Consider the following 13,050-nt stretch of genomic DNA (forward strand, 5'->3'; position numbering starts at 1 on the left):
GTTCAAAAATATGAGGAGTTACCAGATTAGAAAGTAGACTTTTATTTAGGTTGATCATTTATAAAACATGAAGTAAGTTTACAGATTTTAATTGCTCTACTGTGCTTGCTTAATTCAGAGAAATTCAGTTTAAAGGATGTCACATTATGAGGTAAATCAGAGGTAAGAGAAGAGAAGCAGCAGGACTTCCCTGGCAGAGGTGTTTAGCTTAGACAACTGGCTACCGTGTATGGATGCAAATGGCTTTCCCATGGGGGTGGTTGTTCCGGTGTGTTCTCCTGCGTAGGAATAATAATTCACAGTGGGTTTTGTGCTGAGATTTTATATCCCAAGCTTCGGTCCATGACAGATTTTACAAGACCACATTATACGCTTCTGGAAAACTGGGTTCAGTCAGAGATCATAGAAGCATACTTTATGTTGAAGTACAAAAGATCCCTTGTTTCATTTCTGCACAATCCAGGTGGCTTTTTTTTCCCTAAGGAGATTTTTTTTTTTTTTCTGAAACAGACAAATGGAGCTAGTACAATTTGGAGATGGGCAAGATAAAATAAAAATGAACACCTTTTCCGTGGTAGTCAGCAGTTTAATTTTTTCATTTCTTCAGCCTTTTCATGTTGAGGTGATCCCCACATCCTTTTACCAGTTTGTATTTGCGCTCAGAAGTATTTCTGGGAAGCAGAAAAAAATAAACCAAAACAAACCTTGTCAAATTTAAAAAAAAAAAAAATTAATTCCTGTCAGTCCATTCCTTCTTAATTACATTCGAAGTACTGCACTTAACTGTTTTTCCTGCTCTGTTTTGCCGGTTGTCATACACTTAATTCTCCATTCATTAATTGCTTCATTGTTTAATTATTGTAGCTGTTCTTGCAAGTTTCTTTCTGTTAACGTAAGTACTGGGTAAGAAGGTAGATACTACATTTATTTAATGAATAAGCTGCAGGAAAACGTTGTATGTGTGCTGCTCCTCCTAGTTCAGTCTCTGTTCTCTACTTGTGCAAGAGTAAAAATTCTAAAATGAGAAGACAGTGATGCATAAGGCATTTCACGGTACAACATTCCCTTCCAAAAATTAATTGGTCTTGTGGTGCTGCAAATGGCAAAAGACACGGTAATGAAAATAAAGCAATCAAGAAGTCACATAAAGCAGAATGGCACAGCAGCTATTTTTGGTCATTTTAATTTATAATTCTAGCTATATTTTTAAATAAAATAAAAATGATAAGCATTCTCCACCATTAAGAATGAAGGAATGAACATTATTTTCAGAACTTGCATCATTCACTTCTGAATGATTTTTAGCAACTTCAAGTAGTGGTTCTCTGTCATAAAGGAAAAATCCCACATTCTTTTTCAAAGTAGGTGTGTTCATGTGTGAACTGTGTATTTGTTTTAGAATCACACCTGTAGAATTTTTTTTAAATAGTTAAAAATATGATGGAGTGTAATAACTTTTTTTAATGACAAAAGTACTTTTCACATCATGCCAATGCTATATAACAGCATTTATCCGACAAAATGTTAAAGTAGATTTTTACAGAATGAAGGTTTATTTAAATCCCATTTTACACAAGGTACCCTATGCCATAGTCAGTAATTATATTAAAGATACTAAGACCACAAAGCAAGCTTATGAATTTAGGACTTACCAAAATTAATTGTACTCTTGGTCTATCACTAGTGCTAATCAGTACCGTAAGTGTATTGCTGAGTTTATCCCATAGGACCATCATGGCGGAGGGAGGAGAAGCATTCAGTTCCCCTAAGATGTTCCTCAAATGCTTCTAGACAGGCAGAAGATGACCTTGTATCTTTGTGCAGCTTTTAGCCGTGTTTTCTGTAGGCTGAACGCAGCATGTGCTCTTTGGGACAGTTACTGGAGTGTTGGCAATGCAACTATTGACTGGGTATGGTTACGATATCTATGTATTTAACAAAAGCTTAAAAAAATAATTAGGTTTTTAAACTGTAAAAAGAAATAGTGCACATTTCAGTGATCGTGCCCCGTAAGGCATTCAAGTATGAGGAGGAGGTGGTCTCCCAGTCCCACTGCTACATTCCTATTCAGCACACAAGCACCCCTGCCCCAAGAGAGTCTTTTCTAACTGGAAGATATAGGTGCCAGTTTGATCACCTTTAAGAAGTAGGAAATTGTACCACGCTTTTTTCTTGGCATAAAATTCTTTCTAGTTTAGTTGGTTTATTTTTTTGTTGTTGTTGATAAAAAGGTCTGGATATGAGTGAAGCACAGCCAGAAGTGCAAAATTCTATAAAAATACAGGATAACCACAGAAATAGCTGAAAATATTTCTGTGATAAGAATGATTTCTGTGAAAATATTTCTTTGATCAGTCTTTCAATGGAATTAAATTCAAGTTGTTTTGTACAACAGGTTTTTTCTTTCACTGATGTAGATTGCGTCATCAATTTCTATAATTGGATTTCACTATTTTAATTTTTAGATACTATCTTAAAGCAGTAGATGACTGTACAATTATTCTCCTTGCTTGTAATCTTTCCACTCCAAATTCCACTCCCAAAATGCCCCCTCTTTGCAAGTTAAAGACTAGCTGTGCCAGGGCTCCAAAATCTTTTCGCTTCTTTCCACCACTAAGTTTGGGTATATTTCTGTTTTGTCAGTATTTCACGTCTCTTTGGGTAGTGGCAGGGGATGGGGCTGGCAAGGAGAGGGGAGGGAGGCTGGAAAGAAAGATTGCAGAGCAGTGAAATTCCTTCCATTCTCCCCACTCTCAAGTTAGAACTTACTTGAAATCAGTACTTTTCTCTTACTGTTTCATTTGCAGCAGTTGGCAACTTTTATATCCCAGAGAACATTTCTTGGTCATTGGAGGGAACAGGTAACAGTGCGCTATCAGCATTCTTCCCATAACAAATCCCATACTAAATCCAAAACACAGAGCTCTTCTAGCTGCTAAAAAGAAAAACTAATTCTGTCCCAGTCGAAACCAGGGCAGTATGTGTCGGGACTTGCTGGGATGGAACAGGCATTTGTCACCACGTGGTGAACAATTACACTGTGCATCACTTGTTTGTATGTATCATTATAAATATATATCAATATATTATTATTTTATCATTATTAATTTTATAGATTCATAGATTTCTAGGTTGGAAAAGACCTTAGAGATCATCGAGTCCAACCATCCATAATCCCCATTAAACCATATCCCTAAGCAGTTCATCGACCCTATTCTTAAACACATCCAGGGATGGGGACTCAGCCACCTCCCTGGGCAGCCTATTCCAGTGGCTGACAACCCTTTCAGAGAAGAAATACTTCCTAACATCCAACCTGAATCCCCCCTGACTAAGCTTATACCCATTTCCTCTTGTTCTATCACCCAACACTAATGTAAAGAGCCCTTCCCCTACCTTCCCACCATCTTTTCTCAAGTATTTGTATTTTAGTTTTATATTATTTAATTGTTCTTATCTCAACCTATGAGTCTCCTTCCCTGTTCCCCTTTAATTCTCTTCCCCATTCCCCGGGGGTGGGGGAGAGTGAATGAGCAGCTGCGTGGTGTTTAGTTGCCGGCTAGGCTAAACCAAGAGACTGAGTCCCACAGAAGAGAAGGAGACCCTCCCAACTTCCTAGTCATCTATATACCAGGCATGACATTGCATGATATGGAATATTCCATTGGCCAATTTGGCCCTCAATCCTAAATCTAAACTCAAATCATAAGCTAGAAGTTGTGGGTCCTTTGTCTCAGCCATGCTCCTCCCCAGCCTGTTGTGTTCCTGGACACTGGCAAAAACACGGCAAGCTGAAAGGTCCTTGCTGTCTCAGTGCAAACTATGAACATCAGTGCACCATCGATATTCTCCTCATAACAAATCTCATGTGAAATCCAAAACACAGAGCTCTTGTAGCTGCTGAAAAGAAAAACTAACTCTATCCCAGTCGAAACGAGGACACAGAGGGTCCCTAATAGCTGACTTCCTGGAACTGGTGGAGCAGGAAAGCAGGTCACTTGGAGTCAGTTGAGCAATTCAAACCACATCAGCTTTGGTTTTGTGATATAATAGGTATGCATTGCAAAGTTGTTTAGTACTTTACTTTTCTCTCTCATTTGTAGAAGATTTTTATATTTTAATTTGTACAGATTTTTGAAGTTTGAAAACAGACTCTCCTTTTTACGTATGTATGCTTTTCTGAATGTGTTTCCTGGACGAAGAAAAAATGTGTCACCAAATATGTAACAAGGGATCTAGTATTTTAAAAAGTTGCTGTATTCAGAGAACTACTTTCTTATTGATTGATTGATTGGTTGGTTGACATGGGAATAATGCTTAGCTAATAATGTTATACTTAAACCTTACTAAGCTTTAACTTTGCTCCAAGGACTTTCCTTATCTTATAGTAACATATTCATGATAGTTTTTTATATGAGCACCTTTTGGCACAGATATATGGCGAACAAGACGTAAAGGCAGATTTTCTGCTTAATCAAACTAAAATAATCTTCTAATGCTGTGTTAGGATCTGGCCTGCGGCACGAATGAGAAAGTGGTATTGCTAAATGTCACAATATTGATTACAATTATTACCTTTAAGAAAGGGTCATATGAGATGTGTAGGGCTCTGTGAACTCAGTGGTGTGAATGGTTCTTGATGAGATTAGTGATAAAGATGTCAAGACAGCAAGAGCTGTGAGATGATGTAGTGTGCTTACGGAGCACTGTTTGACAGATGGATTTTGAAGTAGTCTAATGGTAACCCTTGCAGAGGGCTAGAAGTTACTTTCTGGGTAGAATACAGTTTGGAAGAAAGGATGTGATTATTAATTTCTTTCATGTTCTGGATGTAAGGAGAGGATTGTCATTCGACTTTGAGGAAAATTCAGTAAGCTTGAAAGAAATGCTTTTCATACATTTGTAATGTTGCAGGAAAAAAGGCTATTTTAAGAATATGGGGAGGGTTCGAGCTTTCTGGCATGCAGAAAACGATTAGGTTGTGTTTAAGATGATGTGTTCCTGACTGAATTAATCTCAATTTAAGATTTTGAATTTGTCAGTAAGAATTTAATTAAATTAAATATTCTTAAATAAGAGTGGGAAGAAAACATGGCAATGATTACATTTAAAGAATTAGGAATGTTTCTTAAGAGTTCTGCGGTACTTTTGGATAACCTCAGTCTCACTGGCAGTCATCCTCTGAGGCACATAGCTAGTATTTTATACCAGCATTGGCAAATTTCAGTCGTACAAATTGTACTTTCTGCAGCACAAACCACCTTCAAAATTGATCAAGAACAGTCAAGTAATTCAAGAACAATTTTAAAATAGTTTGAATGAAGTACTGGGTCTGACCGTAGACAAGAGTTTCTTTCATACTGCCCTCGTGTTTAATCCCCTACGAAACGAGGCTCTGCTGACATTGCTGCCAACAGACACGTGCTGGATTCAGCAGGACGCCGTGGAGGAGCCGTACGGTGTCAGGCCCACCGTGTGGGTTGAGACCATGCAGAGGAGGACGTGGCAGAGGGTAGTGCTGAAAATGGGTGTAGATCTACTCTTAGTTCCTGTGTAGGTGCAACCGTGAGAGTCTCGTCTGGTTTTGCTAATTGAGCTAAGTAACTTCGGAGTATGTCGTTCAGAGTCTCCCTCTTGATAACTACTAACAAACATAACCTCAACCGTCTTGCAGATAGTAAAACGATTTCTGTCGTTTCAGCGTGGTATTTTTACTGACAGTTGGTTGAAGCAGCTTAGTAAACTGCGTAAGCAATTGGCACGCACTGCAAACTTCAGTTTTACTCTCTGAATCTTAAAAGCATTAGATGTTTCTTCCAATTTAATATCTGCATAATGGATATGGATGGCAGGATATGCTGCTGCCAGGCAGCTCTCAGCAGCCTCTAACAGGCTCGTGTAGACTTCCAGAGCAACGGCGTTTTTTCCACTCACGTTATCCATCTTGTGCCAAATATGCTGAGCCTCAGTTTTTGCACAAGGCACTAATAAAAGTTGTGCTTCAGTCCTGTTTTTCACCAGCTCTGCATGCCGTGGTTCGGGCCCGGGGGTGGAACAGGCGGTGTATGAATGCGATGTGACTCACCTCGCTCCTGCTCCCGTCCTCGCTGGCTCTCACCCTGCTGTAGCAGTATGGCAGAGGAGTCCTCCAGCCTGCCTCTCCCTCTCCTCACTCTCTCTTTTTATTTTTTTTTAAAAATCCTTTCACTAATGTTCCTCCTGTTGTAAAGAACAAGATGGAAATGAATTTTCGAGCCATTGCTGCTGGTTTCCTCCAGTTAGGGAATCGGTAGAAGAGCACCGTTATCACTGAATTTCATACAGGCAGCTGTGGAAGACAAAAACTCCCTTCCTGTTCATGCCGGGTACAGTAATTCTTTAGCCTCCTGTGCAGTGTACGTGCAGTCCATTTTTTGGCAGGTATTCCATAGGCATGTTGCATTATTTCCTCTCCTACTTTACTCCATTCTCCTCTCCTCCCCCTCAGGTTACTCTCTGAAAATGTTTTTTCAGCTCTTCTATCTGCTTGCTGACACGGCACTTTGGTTTGCATGTTAACGTGGTTGATCTTTTCAGAAAGCAGTTTTAAATGATTGTTCAGTTATTACATATACGATTGAGCAGATAGACACAGGCCATTCAAAATTGTGAAAAATATCTGAATTAGAAAAACGCCTTCTACGCTCCTATTATTTTCTCCTTGTTGTAGAAGGGAACAAACAATTTACAGCTTTTTGGCTTTGACAGCTTTTAGCACTTTTCTGGATGCAGCGTAAAATAGTTCCTTCATGCTGCCATCCGTAACCAACTCCCTGAATTTTTGGTGAGATTGGGCCTGTGTTTTCTCTTGCCATCAGGGCTGGAGGTTTTGTAGAAGTCAGGCAGTCCTTCTGTACACCTCTTGACGTGCCGAATTCAGTCTTTTGCAAAAAGCTTGGTAATGTGAGCTCACACATTTCAACCTTATGAAACAGGGGTGGTGTTTTTTTTTGTTGTTGTTGATTATGTGGTTTATTTGGCTTTTTAAAGTTCCAGTTCTCGAATCTGCCAATTTAGGACCCTGTGCCTTTTGTTATCTTCTGGGCTACAGGTACACATCCAATGTGTGAGGCATAGCACAGTTTTAACTTACAAGCAAGATACTCAGAATCGAAAGTCTAAAGTATATCATCAGGAATGATGCAGACAACAGATACTTTGTTAGCTCAGAATTTCATTATCCTGTGTGAAAGAAATTTGAGGGGAAAAAAATGTTTCAGCTGCTTGTAAATAGCTGGATTTTGGTTTTTTTGTGTGTGTGTTCCATCTCTGTTTTGTACTGTGTCTTAATACTAATGCTTCAAAACTGAAATCAAAATATTTGATTGAATGGGGTTTTTTTTCTTTTCCTTTCTGTGTAAGGAAAGGTGCTTCAGGCAGCCCACTCTGTCAGCACCTGGCTCTGGTAGAGGTTTTCTGACCGTTTCTGTTTCCACTGGAGCTTTCTCAGTCGAGCCCTCACCATGTCTGTTGACCTTGCTGTCCTCCTCCAAAGCCACCCTTATCATAGAACTGTTTTGGAGTATGTGTATGCTCTAGATCAAGGGGTCCTAAGTATATATCTAAATATTTTTGAAGTTGCCCTAATTTGAGTGGTTGGACTGTAGGAAAAAATGCCCGTTTTCTGTCATGCCCACAAAATGTGAAAGACTCATGATGTTTTCACCCTTGTTAAGCTAAAGTGTAACAGAAACATAAATTGTGAGCCTTTATTACCTGTGTCGCAACATAGTATCTTATCCTGCGGGTCACCTGGTTTGCTCCTAGATCTGTTGAGTTACCATCAAAAGATACACAATAGCTACCAGGAGAAGAAACTTGTATTTTCAAACCTTCATGGAAGCTACAGTGAAATAGGAAGCCTTTAAGCTGCAAGAAATAAATCTGTGTGGTTTCCTTCCCATGTAGATAGCCCTATCTGATTTGCTTTCAGCTAACAATAATATTGAACAGAATGACCACACATCCATGCCCTTCCTATTCCCCGCTTTGCCCTCAAACTGGCTGTCTCTCCACTCAGTTTTGATGCCTGGTACAAAACGACATCTCCATTGTCTTGAAGTCAGCCTTCAGGCTTCAACCTGAAGTCCTTTTTCATCACTGTGTAGGAATGGTGTGTGTTTGAAGGAGACAGAAACTTTGGAATCTGAATGCTAACAAGTCTCAAGTGAATATAGGTTAATGAGATCTTGAAGTGGTTTGTGAATATGCTGAATTTTGGGGGGATGGGTTTCTGCAAGGACAGCAAGGTCATGCTGTTGGGCAGCAGCACTCCTCTGTGGCCTATTTTGACACTCTGCCCATTAGATAACACCAATATTTAAAATTCCAAAAAGAGAAATCCCACTAAGGTTCTGATCGGTTCTTCATTTACATTAAATAAATGTAACTTTAGGTGTTATTATCTTCTCTAAAATGTGCAGCTAAAAAAAGTCATAATTCCTGTTTATGTTTTTGTGTATCCTGTAGAAAAGAGTGGTGGAACAGCTTCGAAAGAATTTGATAGTGAAGCAGGAACAGCCAGACAGTAAGTTTCAAATACAGCCATTGGCACAGTCAGAAAACAAACTACAGACACCACAGCCGCAACCACTACAACAGCTACAGCAACACCACCATCAACAGCAGCAGCAGTCCACCGCACCCTCTCCAAACGTGATTGGATCACAGGTAAAAATCTCTGCAATAATTCTTTTCCTTGCTGAACATGGAGTTCACTGAAAAAAACAAAACACCAAACAACCCAAAGGAAGGTGCAGAGAGAAAAATGACAAACTTTCATTTACACCTGTTAGTGTACCAATATTAATTTCTCCTTCTATGCATATGCACATGTGGGTCTTGAGGGTTTTTTCTTTCAGCAGTAGCCTCCCATCTGAGTAAAAAAAAAAAAAAAAAGTAGTGTTTAAAAGTCAGATTGTAACCTCACAGAAAAGAATGGTGGCAGTATCACCTTTCTTAAAAACAAAAGTTTAACAAATTAACCTATCTTTCCCTAAAGTGCATATATGATTGTCCATACCCAGTAGGTCTCAAGAAACAGTAAAGACTTTACATGCACCGTATGAGGTGTATGATTAAAATAATTTATTTTTAAAAGACTAACAGAGTGCTCACTGTATCTGTGAACAAAACATAAAACAGTTCCCTCTCCTTTCTGCTTGGCTCTTTTTAAACAGATGTAACTCGTATCAAATTATACTTACCTGAATCTTCAAGGATTATTCTAAACGTTTACAATGGTAGTTGCAAAGTCTGAATTTTAGAAAGTAGTGCCTTTATTGGGAAGGTGCACTGAATTTCAATACAGTATAGGACTAGAGACGTAATCCCAAAACTCACCAGAGAAAGTGGTCTGCTTTTTCTGAGAGTGGAGTTCCAGTTGATTCAAAGTCTCTCCTGTTCAAATATTTAGAATCCCCAAAATGTGCTAATAAAACAGTAACAAAGCACAGGGAGTTGTTTTGTGGGGGAAAAAAAAAAGTGTATGTGAGGTCTTTCTTCCTGTTGATGCAATCTCAGCAGCTCACCTTGACCTGGGTAGGCAGATGGCAGAATTCACCCATGAAATCTACCTTATGCACATTGCAGTGAATCACAACCGTAGCTTTGACTGATTGTGGTTCTTGTCTTCTCTTTCCTGGAAATAGTGGAGGGAGAAATGGTTGGGCTGTTAGTTCTTTCCTTGACTCAGCAAGTTGTTTTGGGTGCACTTTAAAAATGTATTTGTGAGGCTTAGGTAATTGTATTTTTGAGAAAAGAATATTGAAGAAATGAAGCAAACTTAAGTAAGGAAAATATATTTCTGAGCAGCAACATCAATATCAAAGCTAAAACAGAACAAAGTAGTAAATATTACTGTGTCCTGAACTATTTACATGCAAACCATGAATCACTCTTTGCTGTATCACTGATCTCTGGTTTCGAGTCAGGAAACATGACTGCAAAAGCAGTTTCTTGCGTTTCTCTGTATTCCGCACTTTGCATTCCTGCATTAACTTCCAGGTCATCTCTTGGGTTGCAAAAATTGAGGTTTTGTTCAAAGTTAAAGAGCCCTCTAGTGAAACAGTCAAAAAACTGCTACACCCTTTTGACTGTCGTTGATACGGTTGTACTTGGAAAATAATTACAAACTGAAAGGCAGGTTGTCCTCTTATTTGAATAAATAAGCCAGCTTTTATCCTTAACACTTTTCTATTTTTATTTATATTGATGTAATTCTGTAGTAGCCTCGCTTGCTTCTATACGCATTTTGCATCTAAGGTTGTACCTTTGTCCTGTTGCCCCTCAATCTCTTTCAGCAAAGAAAAGTTGAATATTTTGTCTCTCTAGAAAGCTTTTTGGTCCTACTTTTGTAAATAATACATCTTTCAAGGCTATGTCAGTAAAGAGAATGCTTTCAATGGTTATTTTCAGAGTAATTCAATTTAGGAATCAAGGTATATATGCTGCCTAAATAGTGACATTTTAATATACTTAATATAGTCCAGTAAGAAGGGCTTTTTAAATTTTCATAAAGCAGCAAGCCTGCTAAAAGGTCATATTATTGCAATCTTGTTATGTGAAATAATGCAGACTTACTATGAATGCCACTTCGATGTGAATTCATGCGTTGAAAATTGTTTAGAATAATGAAGGTAATTAATGCTCAGCGAAGTAACAGGGATATTCAAGCTCTGTGATCTGCTGACTGAAACTATACTCTTAGTACTTACAGACTTGCTAGAACCCCTTAAAAGAGTCACAGTCTTGTATTACATGACTGATTACACTTTTATTTAAAATGTTTATGGATGAATGTAATGCCCGTGAAAATGATACCATGTTTGCATCTTGTTGGGAAAGCTTGAATAATGTCACTGCATTAGGGGAATGGAGCCTCTTGCTTTGGAGAAGATGCAGCAGAAGTCAAAAAGAAGCTCTTGAATCTCAGATAAAAAGTTAAGGGAATTACTCATGTTGTAAGAACAAAAAATTAATTATGTCTGGATTTTGTATGAATGTATAAAATTGAAGCATGAATTATCTTTGATTTGGTGTTGTACAGTGATTTTTTTCACACTTGTGTGTAATTAAGAGTTAGGTGATATAGTTTAAGCATTCTCAAAGCAGAGGTGTGAAGGTAAACTGTGTTTTTGTTTAAGGAAATAGCATTGGTGAAAATAGTGAGGAATCCAACTGGAAATATATGTATACTATTTTATTAGAAAGAAGAGAAAGGTCTTGTGTGATTAAAATCAAGCAGTCTAAATGAGGCCTGTTCAGAACATGGAAAAGACTGCCTGATTCCTGGTTCTCCGTTTTTTCCTGTTGTAGAGCCTAGTGCTAGACATCAGGAGGGAATGGTGGTTATTTCATACCAAGAGCATTTGATCATGCCAATAACTGTTTTGAAGATGCAATGCCATTGGTACAATGGATTTTTTGCACAAAAGAGGAAAGAAATAAGCTCACTTGCCATTCTGTTGAGTGTCACTTGTCATGAGTTTTCTGTGTACGTTGTGTTCTGGTTTTATATGGAGAGTCTCTTGCCTTGTTGCTTTTTGAATGAGATTCGTAATTATCCATTTCCCTTAACGTCTTAGAAGACAGTACATTTAAAAACAAAGCTATGAGATTATTATTGTTTTAACTTTGGAATTTGTGAGCATAGTGTGTTCAGGCATTTCAGATAAATGCTGGCATTAAGTGATTCAAAACCACTCTCTTTAAAACAGGCCAAGACTATCATGGCATCACACATATGTTCCAAAACCACCCCATTCCACAGAAGTTAAACTTAATTACTTGCAGCTGTGCAGACTAACAGCCAACTCTTATGACTTCAGGGTAACCCTACTGATATTCTTAGGAAAGAAAGTTAAGGGCTGAATAACTGTATGTATGGCTAAAACTGAATTTTGAGGTACCAAAAATCAAAAAATTGTTTATTCTTAAAAGAAATCAATTTACAAATGTTTTTTTCCCTCTTCCTCTGATTGTGAGGAGATCTGTAAATAAAGTTTCCATTTGAAAATTTGAGTTTTAATTTGTGAGAAGCTAGTTTGCTGGTATCGTTCATAAACCTCCACCTTGTAGGTTTGGTATTGACAGTACACGTGCGGAAGTAATATGAAACTAAAAGATCAAAAAATGTGTATGCCGCTACTAACACTTGATTATCATTTTCTCGGGAATTTGTTTTGAATCAATCTGTAATGCTGCTGATGATTAAAACAGACCCGACAGATGCTCCAAATGAGAATCCTTGCTGGCTATTCAGTTTTCAGAGGTGTAAGATAAAGTGCTTGTGTGAACAGCAGATAGACAGACTCAGTGCTGCCTTTTCTTTCTTTTACTGTCTATTGTTTCTGACTAACCAACCCACGTCCTGTCTGATATGAAGTGTCTCTGTCTCTTACAGTGTATTTTCTGTTTCCCTTAGAAAACTGTAACTACAGCTTCTATGATCACCACTAAGACACTACCTCTCGTCTTGAAAGCAGCAACTGCGACCATGCCTGCCTCTGTTGTGGGTCAGAGACCTACCATTGCCATGGTTACTGCTATCAACAACAATCAGAAAGCAGTCCTCAGCACTGATGCGCAGAATGCACCAGTCAACCTCCAGACAACAAATAAGGTCACTGGGCCAGGAGCTGAGGCAGTCCAAATAGTGGCAAAAAACACAGTAACTTTGGTAAGCGTTTCACGTGTTTGGCCTGCAGATATGCATGGGTTTAGTTTATAAGAGGGCCGTTAGAAATAGTCAGGTTTTTGCGTAGAAAAGAGAATAGTAGGGACATGTCTTCGTTAGTTGATGTTGTTAAAATTATAGTCTTGGAGAAAAGCATTTACTCTCTACATGGGTCGTTATTACTGGTTTGCTTTATAGAATTAAGTCGGTGCTATTGTCACCTCTGTGTAAAGTTTCCCCTTAGTAATTGATAGTCATGGGGAAGGAGCGATTGTTTTGCCCCTACCTAATCTGTGTGACTATGTTCTGCAGAATTCCTCTCTTTTCTTTGGTGA

General features: G+C 38.5%; 1 protein-coding gene across 1 annotated transcript in view; it reads left to right on the plus strand.

The window, feature by feature from the left end:
* Positions 1-13,050, plus strand: part of PHF21A (PHD finger protein 21A) — a 101,086-nt gene that overhangs the window by 65,945 nt on the left and 22,091 nt on the right. The window contains 2 exon segments of the mRNA XM_086613091.1: positions 8,509-8,709; positions 12,464-12,718. Coding sequence (XP_086469217.1) covers positions 8,509-8,709; positions 12,464-12,718 — 456 coding nt within the window.

Source organism: Tauraco erythrolophus, chromosome 6 (assembly GCF_009769465.1).
Source record: "Tauraco erythrolophus isolate bTauEry1 chromosome 6, bTauEry1.pri, whole genome shotgun sequence".
In the NCBI taxonomy this organism is placed as follows: Eukaryota; Metazoa; Chordata; class Aves; order Musophagiformes; family Musophagidae; genus Tauraco; species Tauraco erythrolophus.